Here is a 14,425-nt window from a genome sequence, read left to right as displayed (position 1 = left end):
CGGGGCAGACCTTCCAAATTGTTGCTAGCTGCCCTCAAGTCTTTTTTGGGATGTAGAGCTGGAGGAGAGTGCTGAGGATGCACCAGGGATGGTCATAAGACAAACAGATGGGTCCTGGAACAGATTGAGCCTGAAATCTCCCTGGAAGCCAAGATGATAAGGTTGAGATTGTCATACATTGGCCACATCATGGGAAGGAACAACTCACTGGAAAATAGCATAATGCTAGAAAAGGTGACCGGCCGGTAAGTGAGGCATCGGCAAGAAGACTGTCCTCAGCCGCTCAGCTCTTGCAGCCTCAGGCCCAGATCTTCCTCCCTGACTGACTGCATCCATCTGGCTTGGGGGCTTCATCTCTTCCTGCATCCCTCCACCTTTCCTAGCGTGGTCTTTTCCAACGAGTCGCTCCTTCTCATAATGTGACCAAAGGATAGCAATCTCAGCTCAATTGTCTTGGCTTCTAGGGAGATTTCAGGCTCGATCTGCTCTAGGACCCGTTTGTTTGTCTTTTGGGCTATCCATCAGCACTCTCCCCAGCACCAAATCGCAAGAGATGATTTTCTTTTTATCGGATCTCTATGCTGTCCAGCTCTCACATTTGTACATAGTGATGGGGAATACAGTGGGCTGGAGAATTCTAACATTCGGGCTCAACTGTATACCCTTGCGCTTTATGATCTTGTCCAGTTCTTTCATAGCTGCCATTTCCAAATCCTAGTCTTCTTCTGATTTCCTGGCCGCAGTCTCTATTCTGATCAATGTTTGGACCAACATTTGGGAACTCTTTGGCCTTTCAAGTAGCAGAGATCAACCAGTAGACCCATGCTCAATCCTTACCATCCCTTGTTCCTCTGTATTAAAATGCCAGTTTCAGCCATTGTGTTGCTGGCTTTTCCCTCCCTTTCCTCATAGGATCCTAGAGTTGGAAGGGTCCCCCAATAGCAATAGCGATAGCAAGTACATTTCTATACACCACTTATCAATGCACATAATGTACTTGGACCTATGGAAGGATGCCAGGTTGAGTCGACCCTGAGCCCCTGGCTGGGATCGAACTCACAACCTTGTGGCTTGTGAATGATTGGCTGCCGTACAGACATTTGACTACCGCACCACCAGACCACTGCGTCCCCCAGAGGTCATTGTGTCCAGCCCCCTCCTCAGTGCAGGATCTCCAGCTAGAGCATGCCTAGCAGCAGGAGCTGGTGTCCAGCCTTATTTTGAAGACCTCTAGGTTCCTCCTAATGTTTAACCAAAATCTACTCCTCTCTAACCTAGAACCATGAGACCTGGTCCTTCCTTCTGGGGCAGCCCTTGAGACGTCTAAAGAGGTCAATCATGGCACCTCTCAGTCTTCTCTTCATCCGGCTGGACATGCTCTGCTCTTCCAACCTCTCCTCATAGGTTTTGTTCTCCATTCCTCTTCTCATCCTCATTGCCCTTCTCTGAACCTGCTCCAACTTGTCTCTGTCCTTCTTAATATGAAATGCTCACAACTGAACTCAGGACTCCAGATGAGGCTTAACCAGGGCAAAGTATAGGCAGACTATTACTTCCTTCAGCTTGGAAACTATGGCTCTAATAATGCAGACTAAGATAGCATTTGCCGTCTTTGCTGTGGCATCACATTGCTGGCTCATGTTCAGCTTATGGTCAACTGTAATCCCAAGGTCCTTTTCACTTCTAGTACTGCTGAGCCACATATCCCCCATCCTATACCTGGGGCCTAAATGTAGAATTTTGCATTTGTCTCTGTTGAATTTCATTCTCTTAGTTTCAGCCCATTTTCAAGTGTCTCAAAGTCCTTTTGAATTCTGTTCCTGTTTTCCATTGTGTTAGCTTCCCCTCTCAGTTCAGTCAACCACAAACTTGATAAGGGCCCCCTCCCCATATCATGTTTTAAATAGGCAGGTTTTTTAGTGGGGGGGGGGCAGGAATACTTTATAAGGGTCCATGAATGTTGGTGATTTGGTGTTATTGCTGTATCTCAAGTGATTAATGGAGCAGGAAAGGGGAAAGGGGGGGATGGAGTAATCATTTTCGGGGGGCAGGCAGAGATGAAATGTCCCCTTGGTGAGAGCTTGCCCATCCTTGCTCCACCATGGAAGCTCTCCTTGGCCTGTGCAGATGACCGGAAAGGCTGAGGGGCCGAGCGTTGTCCACAGAGCCCCCACCATGGACAATGAGGACAATGAGGACAATGGCTGCTGGTTCCTTCCCTCCTTTACTGGACTCTGCTGGACGCAAAGGTGGGCCTCTGGGAATTGGGAAACACAGGCTTATATAGGTTATGCCAAACCTTGTGCCAATGCTTTCATAGGGGAGAGTGTCCCAGTGACCAAGACCCCCTTGCCTCACATCGACAACACTGTGCCCTGGAGGAAACACTGTGGAGAAGACTACCGGCGGCACGTCCTCTTCTGCGGCACGGAGGTCATCCAGACCAGGCGGTCAGGCAACGGTCCGGCCAGAGCAGTTGTCCTGCAAACGGGTGAGATGACCGAATTTGTGATTCCCCTCCTCCCTTCCGTTCTGGGGGGGGGGGGGGTTCTTCATCTTCCCCCCCAACTACCCACACCTGACTAAATTATGTCCATCCAGAGAGACCACATGTTCCCTGAACATCTTCCTACAGGTTTCAACACGGCCAAGGGAGACCTGATGCGGTCCATCCTTTACCCAAAGCCCTTGAACTTCAGGCTCTACAAAGAGGCCTTCAAATTCATTGTCTGCCTGGCTCTGGTTGGGATCCTGGGGCTGATCTACGCAGCTTGTGTGTACGTGAGCCACAAGGTGGGTTTTGGCAACACAACGGAGCGGTCACCCTCCGACCCCCATGGCTGCCTGGGGGCTGGGAAGTCCATGGTTCCCCTTACGGAAGAAAGGTCTTGCTGCTTTTGGTCTGGGAAGGTTGAAAGAACATCACTAAGTGGGTGCGAGGGACATGAACCACACAAGGTGACCCCTCAGAGGGTTACAGAGGGCTACATCCATCCCAAGAGACCCTCTGGCCGCCCTCCTTTGCCAGCCAAGGCCCCTCTGCTGGTCATCCACTGTGGCCACTGGGGGGTCCTTCTGTCCAGCAGCACTACACAACCTTAGTTGTGCCAATGGTCAAACCAAAGGGAGGGACCCAGGGGTCCTTTTTCTTACTCTCCCTCCAAGTGGGAGCTGAAAGAGGATAGTGCATTTGGGTTTCAGCCAGCTAGACATGACCCCTTTTGTGATACCTCATTGCACACATACACACCAGGACATGTCCTACATTTCAACCTTATGTTCTGGAGGAACTCCAAAACGTCATCCATTCTGAGCAGGACTAAGAAGACAACTGAGGAAGAGTAGCACCAGGAGGAGCAGGACAACATGGCCTCCTAGTCATAGGCAAGCTCTCTGTCAGCCCTTCATTGCAAAGCATCTCCCTGTCGGGGCTTAGGGAGATGCGCTGTGTCCATTGCGACCGTGTGGCAGAGTGGATCCACGCAGGCAGGATCCACGGAAAGGCTCTTGGAGAGAGGTCTGGAAAGGCTTTGGCTGCAAGGGAAAATCCCTCCCACGCAGGCTTCAGCCTTAAGTTCTCGGCTTGAAGAAATAACACTGGTGGACAGCAAGGCTCTCTCGAACGCAGGGCTTTAATCACTTGTTGCAAGCTATTGACAAGATCCCACAGAAGACCAGACAGCCGTCTTGGATACTCACAGCTATATATACAAACAGCCACTGATCACAAGAACTCAACCATAGAGAGAGTCACCTTCTCCCTTCTATAGGTGGTCTTCTGTGAAGTCATGTGACAGCCATGCCAACAATGAAATCTGGATGGTTTCATCCCCAGTGGATGTTGCATCATACTGTATCCCACGATGCACCCCTTGACTGACTTCACCTACTGCGCATGTTGCATCAGATGTCCCATGATGCACAGCTCTCAAATGCTGACTCATGCACACCTGCCACTTGAACTGTAGCTGCCTCTGCTCCAGTTCCTCCTAATGGCCACATCCATGTCATTTTCCAGGCCAATGTGGAACATGGTCCTGACACTCCCAGCTCTTCATTGCCTCTCGAAGGATGGCTCTGTGGTCCATGTTGCAGCCGCGCAGACCCTCCCTGGGGCAAAATGGCCCCTTGCATCTCCCCTGTTCCTTGCCCACGGCCACCAGATCCCCACAGAAACCTTGCTCCTCTCTACAATGGGTGCCATCCTCCTTCACTTTTCCCTGGAGATACACACTGGACACACACTGCTGCCTCCATCCCTCCTCATGCTCTGCCTGGGGTGTGTTTGTGCTTTTCCTTAGGAACCTGTTGGAGACACGGTGGCGATGGCGCTCCTCCTCATGACCATTGCCATTCCTCCGGCCATTCCGGCTGCCTTGACCACTGGCGTTGTCTATGCCCAGCGTAGGCTGAAGAAGAAGAAGGTCTTTTGCATCAGCCCACAGAGGATCAACATCTGTGGCCAGATCAACCTGGTCTGCTTCGACAAGGTGCACGACCCACAAGAGACTGGGACCTCTTCAGGAGGGTCTTTGGTTACGGCGGTGTAGGGACACAGGGGGAATGTTGTGGGAGATGCTTGGCCCCAAAAGCAGGGTGCATGGCTGGTTGCGGCAAGCCCCTTTCTCTCCATCTCAGCCCCGTTGGCCCATTTGTTGTTGTCATGCGTCTTCAAATTGCTCCCGCTTATGGAGATCCTGCCATGCAGAATGCAGGCTTCTTCTACACTGCAGCAGCCCAGTTCAGGGGTGAGAAGCGTTTTATATCCCAGAAAGGGCTGTTTAAATGCCAAATCCTCTGCCTATATTCCGTTTTATTGCCACTGTCCCTCAATTCCATCTATAATGGGGGGCTTTGGGGGGCTGACTTGGCCCTCCCAATTGAATGGAGGACCAAGGGCCCTTATATATATAAACGTACCATAACCTTGCTGTTTTCCTGGACCTAGACTGGCACTCTGACAGAAGATGGGCTCGACCTCTGGGGCTTCCTGCCTTGTGAAAACCAGAGGTAAGGATGATTGGCCACCAATGTGATCTGTTTGTTGTTGTGTGCCTTCAAGTTATTTCTGACTTGTGGTGACCCTAAGGAGACCCTGTCATGGGGCTTTCTTGCCTCTTTTCTTCAGAGGGGGTTTGCCATTTCCTTCCCCTGAGGCTGAGAGTATGTGACTTGCAAAAGGCGACCCAGTGGGTTTACATGGCTGAGCCGAAATTCGAACACTGGTCTCCAGACTCATAGTCCAATGCTCAAACTACTATGGACTTTATCACTGGTGGGAAACCGGGGGTTTAAACAGCCATTATCGTGTGCAAAATGTGATATCGCACTTAAGATTTTCACACACATTGCTATTAAACAGGCAATAAACAGCAACACATCATTTCCCTGTGAATGGTTTCTTGCTGTTTATTTCCTGTTTAATAGTGACATTGTGTGAAATTCTCAACTGTGATATCACGTTTTGCACAGGATAATCGTTGTTTACATCCCCCAATTTTGCCCTATTTTCCCCGTGTGATAAAGATGTATGTCATGCTGGCTCTACGACCTAAAATCATAGAATCATAAAATCGTAGAATTGGAAGAGACCCCAAGAAGGGCCCAGATCCAGTCCAACCTCATTCTTCTTCTGCCATGCAGGAACTTGCCATCCAAGCATCCCCTTTGGCAGATGGCCATCCAGCCTCCAAAGAAGGAGACTCCACCATCCTCCATTTAAGGGACCGCATTTGTGAAGGACAAAAATGGTAGAGCACAAGACAGTGCCCTGCCCTTTGCCCAGCCTAGACTTGAACTTGTGGGGCAAATGTTTGATCCCGAGAGAGCTTTCCTTCAGTCTTAGACTTCTAAGGAACCTCATTGTTCCTCTCCAGTGTAAAGACTGGTGCCATATTGGGTCCAGAGTAGGGATGCCATCTGGCAACGCCTCTCCTTGGGTCAGGGTCCAAAACCTAATTCTGGCCTTTGCCTCAGTTTCCAGCCGGTCCACCGCTTCTCCGGCTGCCCTTTGCCCTGGGGACCGCTGTGCCAGGCCATGGCCACCTGCCATTCACTCCTGCTTTTGGACGGGAAGATTCAGGGGGACCCCATGGACCTCAAGATGTTCGAGGGAAGCGGATGGGTGAGTCCTCTTTGGTTGCCCTCCTTCAACTGCCTCTCCATAAAGAGACCTCTTCCGCTGTCTCTGGGAGTCCTAGAATCATGTTCCTAGATATTTTGATCCTATGCATGTGTCCATTTTCCTTTATGTCATAGAGTCATAGAACCATAGAGTTGGAAGAGACTACAAGGGCCATCCAGTTTAGCTCCATTCTGCCATGCAGGACCTCTCCATCAAAGCACCCCTGACTTTGAGATCATATTGTATATTTTCTGGATAATTGGTTTTACAATTGTATTATATAATTTTATATTTTATATATCCTTCCCTCCTTCTTTCCTTCCTTCTGTGTGCGTACATATATTTTAGACTGGTTTACTTGTAAAACACCATGTACATTAGTGGTGCTCTGTAAATAAATGATGATGCTGGCGATGGTGATGGTCATCATCATCTCAAGATGACAACCTTTGAGAGAAGTGTTTCAGGCAAACGTTTATCAGAAGCCACGTAAAAGCTCAAATTAAAAACCGCCTGCCAAATCACCCCCTCCGAATATGTGTGTTCAACGGATGGTTTAAAGACCATTCTTTCAGGAGTCTGGGTCTGAGAATCAATGCAGAATTTGACATGGATTGAACTGCCCTGGCTCCATCTTCTGGGTCCCTTCTGGGAGAAAGGTGGGGTGCAAATGAAATTAATCAATCAGTTAATTCTAGCCTCCCCAGAGCTCTCTGGCAAAGAAGGCTAAATAGCTCACAAAACTACAGCTCCTGTTATTCCGTGGCAGTTAAGACCATTTCATTCATTCTGCAGAGCTAGCATTTGGCCTCCGTCCTCAAAAATCTCAAGGCCAGAAGTGGTACACCCCCCCCCTTTTTTTAAAATAAATTTTTATTAAAACAAAACATTAAAACATTATTTCATTGTACTGAAATTATTATTATTATTACAAAGCTGTGTATAATTCTTTACATTGCAAACTTCCTTTGTTCCTGCTATATTAAATGCCTTGCTTTTTACTGTTGTTACATATTAGTCTTATTTGATTTCCGTCTAATCAACGTATCCCTCGTTAGTATCCTTTTTTCCACACACCGTTCCATACACAATGAATTTGAACTCTCATTCCATTTCTGTATTTGCTTGCCTACTTATTGCCATCTTTTCTTACAATATACTTGGACCGGAGACCTCTCTTTGTTAGCCTTATCAGCATCTCCTGATTTAGTAAAATCATTGGTCGATCCGTCTCTAACATCCCATTAAGTTTAAATAGCCGTTCATCTACAGTAGGTAATTCTCCTGAATGGGAAACCCAAAGAAAGAGCTTTCCCAGAACCTGGGTTTTGGAAGTCATGTACAACATTTGTTTCCATTTTTCCTTTCCTTGAGCATTCCTTAATTCATCTGCCACATTCAGAAGATAGACTTCTGGGGAGGTTTTTGTAGCTGACTTTCAGCATCCTCCAGATCTTCCAATGGATGTTCCTCCAGAATGCCTCCATTCCGGAGCATAAGCAGCAACTGTGGATCCTGGATCCTTTCTCCTTTCAGCATTTCCAGCAATTATTACTTTTGTATATTTTAGTAATTTTATTTCTGGTGTTAAATGCCAACAATAAAGCCATTTTTAGATCATTTCCCCAAATCCTTTGACATTTAGTGAAGGTAAATGCTTTTTTCCCTTGCTTGATGATGCCAGCTCTGCAGTTCAAGTGGTCTTGTGTGTCTTTCTACCTGACAGGAGCTGGAAGAGGAGAGGTGCGCAGGTGCGCCAGAGGCATGTGTTGCTGTTGTGAAGCCAGGACCTGCTGCTTCCCAGGTGAGCTCTGAATCTCCCTTTGCTCTAAGACCCCTCATGGTCAAAACTGGACACCTGGGAGCTGGACACAGGTCCTTTCTTTGCCTTCTCTTGGCTTTGGCTGTGAATGTGGAAGTAGATAGGAGAATTACTTTTTCCTGGCTGGAAAGCAGATTGTTGTGTGAACAGGGGCAAGTAGCCACAGGATGCTTCTCATGTAGAGCCGAGGGATACTCCGAGAGAAAAGCGACTTCCAAACAGTTTAGTTGGTCCGTCTTGCCTCATGAAATGGCAGCCCAAGCCCCTCACAGAACCAGCGGTCGGAACCCCTTGGAGTCAGTCTGTCCAGCAATGCCATCCGCTTGGACAGAGATGTCCAGCTGGAGGTCCTGTCTGTTTCTCCCTCCCCACAGGCCCCCCTGGAAGGCATGGCCATCCTGCGCCAGTTCCCCTTCTCTTCTTCTCTGCTGCGGATGTCGGTCATCACCCAAGAACTGGGGAAGAAGGAGGAGGAGGAGGAGGACGCCTGCCATCTCTACATGAAGGGAGCCCCAGAGGTGGTGGCCAGCCTTTGCCAGCCAATGACCGGTAGGAGCTGAATGTCCATCCTGACACCCCCCCACACACACACACATACATTCGCCTGGCCAAAGCCCGGGAGGACGCTTGACCCCATTCCCAGTCAGATATACTCCAGCTCTGCCCATAATGGGAAACACAGGCATCGCCATCAGCAAAAACTAAAAATAACCAAGAATATCATGGGAGCTGCATTGGACTAAAGCAGTGGTTCTCAACCTTCCTAATGCTGCAACCCTTTAATATAGTTCCTCACGTTATGGTGACCCCCAACCATAAAATTATTTTTGTCTCAGTTCCCAAGACCATCAGAACTATGTGTTTTCTGATGGTCTTAGGCGACCCCGGTGAAAGGGTCATTGGACCCCCAAAGAGGTCATGACCCACAGGTTGAGAACTGCTGGACTAAAGTGAAGCATCCCAGTCTGGCCCAGCATCCACTTCCTATAATGGCCAACCAGTTGCCCAGATGCAGGATAGGTCTGGGATGAGACCCTTGCAATTTGCTCACCCAAAATTGCTATAAGGCATTCTGCTTCTGGCACTATGGCCAAAGTTTAACTCTGTGCAGGATAGTTCTCTATACGAAATGCAGACTTTCCCTTTGCCAAGACATTTGAAGACTACATGGTCTTAGCCCAAAGGCTGAGAAGCCTTCCTAGAAGATGAGGAGCACTTGGTGGCAACCCAGGGAGCCCTCCAGAGAGAGACAGTGTGCTGCTCACCAAAGGAGCCAGATGCTTCCATATGGCTGCCGTATTGTCCTGTATGCGCCATTCCTGTGGCATCTGCGCCTGTCCTCCATCTCCTCCCGATATTGAAAGCTTTGCTGAGGCTGCCTTAGGCTTCTCCATTGACTCCATTGACCCATGTGTCTCTGACCCAGACTGTTTTCCTCCCATAGTTCCCCCGAATTTCGAAGCGGAGCTGAGGCCCTTCACTTCGCAGGGCTTCCGGGTCATTGCCTTGGCCCACAAGGAGCTGCTGCCCCTGGAGAGAGCAGTCAGCCTGGGCGGCCTGGAAAGGTAAGCCTCCCGGAGGAGGGTCAGCCTCAGGGAAGATTGGATGGATTTTCCCAAAAGTAAAAAGCGGCCAATTTTGTTCACTTTCTGGAGTTTATCAGACATGAGTTTTTGGCGATTTTTCCTGCCTATCGTGCAATGTTTGTGCCACCAAAATTGTGCAATAACGTGATAGTGCGATGTTCTTCCAGACGCTATTCATTTCTATGGGAGCCCGTTGCGCAACGCTCCCGTAGTTTTAGCGTCATTCCTCCTCTTTTTGGGCACTACGGGGAAAAAGAGAAATCAGGCCTTTGTCTCTCGTTACCCTTGCGAATGCGTTGCAAAATGGTTTGGTGTGGTAGGCAGCAATGCAAAGCGACGCAAATGTTACTGATTGCAAAGTTCCCATGATGCTGGGCTGCTTTTTCACCCCATTCCCTTCCGGTGGCCTTCCTTTTTCAGGACAACCCCGAGGGAGGGGGGGTGGGAGTGGGGGGTACGTACAACTAATGTATGCAAGGGATTCCCCCAAGGGCCATTCGGTGCAGCCCCTTCTTCAGTCCTGCAGGAACACGTAGGATCCTAGAAATTAAAGGGACCCCAAAGGGCCTTCCACTCCTGCCCCGTACTCTGTCCTGAAGGAATACATAGGAGGCTAGAAACTGGAAGGGGCTTCTCCCCTCTCCCCTCTCTCCCCCGGAAGCACAAAGGTCAGGATGCCACCAAAACCTCCAAGAAACATGCACAAATATGTTGATGCGAAATGTTCAAGACAAAAGGAAGGCGCTGGTGTAGTAAAAAGTTCCACTATGCATGGTTTCGCATCACGCAAATCGCAACTTTTGCACAACTGTAGCACTAACATAACATTACGGGGGAATGATGGAAAAGCAAGCAATGTGGTAGAACATCGCTTTATAAGGTCATTGCGCAACGTTTGTTTCACTTCCTTAGCGGAATTGAGGGTCCAAAAACTCGCGTCTGATAAACTCCTCTATCTCAAAGGAAGCCCTAGTCTCACTCTTCTGCTTTGGTCAGACCTTCCTTGGAATGTTGTGTCCAGTTTTGGGCACTACTGTCCGGGACAGATGTTGACCAGTTGACCAGCTGGACTGTGTTCAGAGAAGGGTCACCAAGGTGGCCAAAGGTCTGAAAACTAAAAGCCCCAAAATGAACACTTGAGGGAGCTAAGAGAAGAGGAGAGAACTCTCAGTCTTCACCACATCAACTCTTAGGCTCCTCTAACCCCAAGTGTCATCTCCTCTTTCCTCCCCTTGCAAAAGTGGGGCTCACCCGTTGCCTTCTGATCCCTCCCAGGGACCAAGTGGAGTCCAGCCTGACCTTCCTGGGGCTCCTCATCATGGAGAACCGGCTGAAGAGCGAGACCAAGCCCGTCCTGGAGGAACTCAGCTGCGCCCGCATCCGGAGCGTCATGGTCACAGGTGGGCCTGAGGAGTGGGGCTCTCTGTCTGGCAAGGGCCAAGGGTCAAGGCGCTTGGGACTGTCTGCTGTGAGAATGGACAGAGCTATCAAAATAGCCCAAGCCCTCGGAGGAGCAACTGGGGATGTTTAGCATGAAGGAGAGAAGGTGAAGAGGTGATATGAGAGCCCTCTTTAAGTATTTGAAGGGATGTCATATTGAGGCAGGAGCAAGCTTGTTTTCTGCTGCTCCAGAGAATAGGACACAACGGAGCAATGGAGGCAAGCTCCAGGAACAGAGGTATTCCCCAGACAGTAAGAGCTGATGGAGAGTGGAAGGCGCTGCTGCCTCCATGGAGGCTGGTGGGGTCTCCTCCTTACTTCTGCTTTCCATAGCTTATTGAGCCCTTTTCATTACCCTCTTAAAATTAGGACTCACATTTAATATTTAGTCTTAAGTAAATACTAGGCAGACCTTGTCCCCCTTCTCCTCCTCTGCCATTTTGTTGATGGTTTAATAGTAGTAAGGTCATTTATTTATGTGAGGGGGATCTTGGCCAATCTGGCTGGCCAGGCAGGTGTCCATTCCTCCCTCGCTGCTCCATGTCCATTCATCCCAAAGCTTGACCCTTGGCAGAAGAGGCCAACCGTCCTAAATAAAAGGAGGGCACTGTTCTTTGGCGGTTTAATAAAGAGCCAAGCCCTTTGGCTTTCTTGCTCCTACATTTTCCTTAGGGGCTCTTCAGACTGGCCTTAAAGAGTCGGGGCGTAGCATCCTCACAATGCACACCCTGGCTCCGCCCCCATGGCACCATGATGCTGCACATCACACCACACGGCGCACAGCATCACGGCACTCCTCTGGTGCTGCATACATATGATGCCGTGCTGAAGGAGTGCCATCAAGCTGCAGCAACATGGCTGTCGTGCCCTTTGTAAGGCGCAAAAGGGAGCCACTGGGGCTGTAGAGACACCCTCAAAGGGGCGGCTGCAGCCACCCCTATTTCAGCCAGATTGGGGCCACAGCAGATGCACACCACAGCCCTGATCTGGCTTTTGCAGGGCACTTTGGTGGCACTCCTTCAGCACTGTGCCGTATGTACGCAGCGCCGGAGGAGCACCGTGATGCTGCACACTATGTTGTGTGACGTGCTGCGTCATGGTACCATGGGGGTGGAGCTGGCGCATGCATCTTTTTTTTTTAATTTACACAGACATACATATATACATCAATACAAAAGAAACAAATAATAGATATCACAATACAGTACATAAAATGCTTAAGAACTTAAGATATAATCACTCTTCAATACTTCCATCACCCTTGTGGACCTTTACTTCTTTAGCATGGTTGAATCCCATCGGGCTAAAATACCCTATTTTCCTTCATAACTCTTATCTTGATTCATCTACTCAATTATATCATGAGATTAGTCTTATCATTATAGAAAATCCAGGAATGTTTTCTTATGCTGTTTTCCTTAGCACATATCTCATTTCTATCTAATTCTATATATCATTCAAACTATATGTCCTTTCAGACATTCAAAGAGAGAACAATATCAAAAATATAGTTGTCGGGTATTAACCGGAGTATAAGTCCAAACACTCGCATTTCTTATTCACATTCTTTACATCCTTCCCCTTGTTAATTTCTGTTAATAGATCCATTTCCTTGGCCTCTCTTAATTTGATTATCCAATCTTCTGTCTGCAGTCTCTCTTTCTGTTTCCATACCTGGGCATACATAATTCGCGCCAATGTTACCATATACAAAATAATAGAATACATCTTATTCACCATTGGATTGTCTAATATACACACCATGTTTAACAGAAAGATGCGAGGATCTAAAGGGATGTCTATTCTTAAAATTTTTACCATTAAGCTGTTTATATTTCCCCAAAACTTCTTTGCCATTTCACATTTCCACCAAAGATGGAAAAAGGGACCCTCTTCTTTCCCACATTTCCAACATAAATTACTTGCAGGCTTGTACAGTTTATTGATTCTTTTTGGTGTCATATACCATCTATAAAATATCTTGGTATAGTTCTCTCTATAGTTTTGACAAATTGAAAACTTTTTGGTACCTTTCCAAGACCTTTCCCAGTGCTCCATTGTGATAGTGTTTTGGAGATCCTGAGCCCATTCAATCATGTTATGTTTAACATTTTCATTTTCCAAATGTCTTCCCTTAAGAATTTTATAGTATTGAGATAAATGGTTTTTCCCTTTATCCAACAACACTTTATCTATCTCGTTATTTTCTTTATTGAAGCCTATAGATTTCAAATCGGCTCTACATTTGTTAGCAGTTTGGAAATATAGGTACCACTCAACCTCCCGATCAGCAACATAAATATCTTTTTTCTGTTTTAGGTCTCCAAAAAATCAAGTCCTTATATGTCAACCATGAGTTTTTATAATCCTTAGTTCTTCTAAAAAAAGCTTCTTGTGTGGTAAGCTAATATAAAAGAGAGCTTTAATCTCCTTCCATACTGATAACAGAGCATTTCTCAAATAGTGATGTTTAAAACCTTGATGTTCCTTGATTTTATCATACCATAGGTATGCGTGAATTCCAAATCTTAAATCTCCGCATTCCAAGGTCATCAATCTATCATTTTCTAATCTTACCCAGTTCTCCATCCAACACAAGCAAGCGGCATAATAATAACACTCCAAGTTGGGCAACGCACATCCTCCTTTATACACATCACCTTATTCTAGCTCTTTTCCCTTCCCAGAGAAACTTAGATAACTCTTTCTGCCATATAAATAAATATTTTTGTTCTGCAATCACTGGTAAGTTCTGAAACAAATATAAAAACCTGGGGAGGATGTTCATCTTTAGGACAGCAATTCTCCCATAGAAGGAAAGATGTAGTTTTGACCAATTAAGCAGATCTTTCTTTATCTCTTTCCAAAGAGTGATATAATTGTTTTGAAACAAATCTATGTTCCTGGACGTTAGGAAAGTCCCTAGATACTTTGATTTCTTAGCCACCTTATATCCTGAAATAGAGCTCAGTTCCTTTTGCTGTTTGTATCCATATTTTAGTTAACAGTTCTGATTTATCCTGGTTAACTCTTAATCCCGAGAATTCAGAAAATACATACATTGTGTTATTCAAAGCTCAGATATTATGCAACGGGTCTTCTACAAAACAAATAAGATCCTCTGCGAATGCTCTTGCTTTAAAAACGTGGTTTCTGATAGAAATTCCTTTAATTTCAGTATTAGACCTGATGTTATTCATTAACACCTCAAATGCAATAACAAATAAGAGAGGTGACAAAGGACACCCCTGTCTTGTCCCACGCTTTATCCCAATATAATCTGTTCTTTCACCATTGACAAGCAATTGTGCCCGTTGCTCTTTATATATCGCATTTATCCAAGTTAACAGATTATTACCCAATTTCATTCGATTCAACAATTCCTTAAGAAAGCTCCATTCAATCTTATCAAAAGCTTTTTCTTGATCAACCAGAAACATAGCTATTTTTTAA

General features: G+C 47.0%; 2 protein-coding genes across 2 annotated transcripts in view; one reads left to right on the top strand and one right to left on the bottom strand.

The window, feature by feature from the left end:
* Nucleotides 1-14,425, bottom strand: part of LOC149278109 (uncharacterized) — a 705,984-nt gene that overhangs the window by 590,863 nt on the left and 100,696 nt on the right. The gene's annotated exons all lie outside the window — the stretch shown is intronic.
* Nucleotides 1-14,425, top strand: part of LOC149278112 (putative cation-transporting ATPase 13A5) — a 37,401-nt gene that overhangs the window by 9,957 nt on the left and 13,019 nt on the right. The window contains exons 10-18 of the mRNA XM_089502378.1: nucleotides 2,321-2,491; nucleotides 2,636-2,793; nucleotides 4,302-4,490; nucleotides 4,949-5,010; nucleotides 5,977-6,124; nucleotides 7,851-7,928; nucleotides 8,321-8,495; nucleotides 9,391-9,511; nucleotides 10,808-10,932. Coding sequence (XP_089358504.1) covers nucleotides 2,321-2,491; nucleotides 2,636-2,793; nucleotides 4,302-4,490; nucleotides 4,949-5,010; nucleotides 5,977-6,124; nucleotides 7,851-7,928; nucleotides 8,321-8,495; nucleotides 9,391-9,511; nucleotides 10,808-10,932 — 1,227 coding nt within the window. The remainder of the gene's footprint in view (nucleotides 1-2,320; nucleotides 2,492-2,635; nucleotides 2,794-4,301; nucleotides 4,491-4,948; nucleotides 5,011-5,976; nucleotides 6,125-7,850; nucleotides 7,929-8,320; nucleotides 8,496-9,390; nucleotides 9,512-10,807; nucleotides 10,933-14,425) is intronic.

Source organism: Sceloporus occidentalis, unplaced genomic scaffold (assembly GCF_023333645.1).
Source record: "Sceloporus occidentalis isolate IW3139 unplaced genomic scaffold, rSceOcc1.0.p SCAF_201, whole genome shotgun sequence".
In the NCBI taxonomy this organism is placed as follows: Eukaryota; Metazoa; Chordata; class Lepidosauria; order Squamata; family Phrynosomatidae; genus Sceloporus; species Sceloporus occidentalis.
The sequence above is the reverse complement of the archived record's forward strand: the minus strand, read 5'-3'. Positions and strand labels throughout refer to the sequence as shown.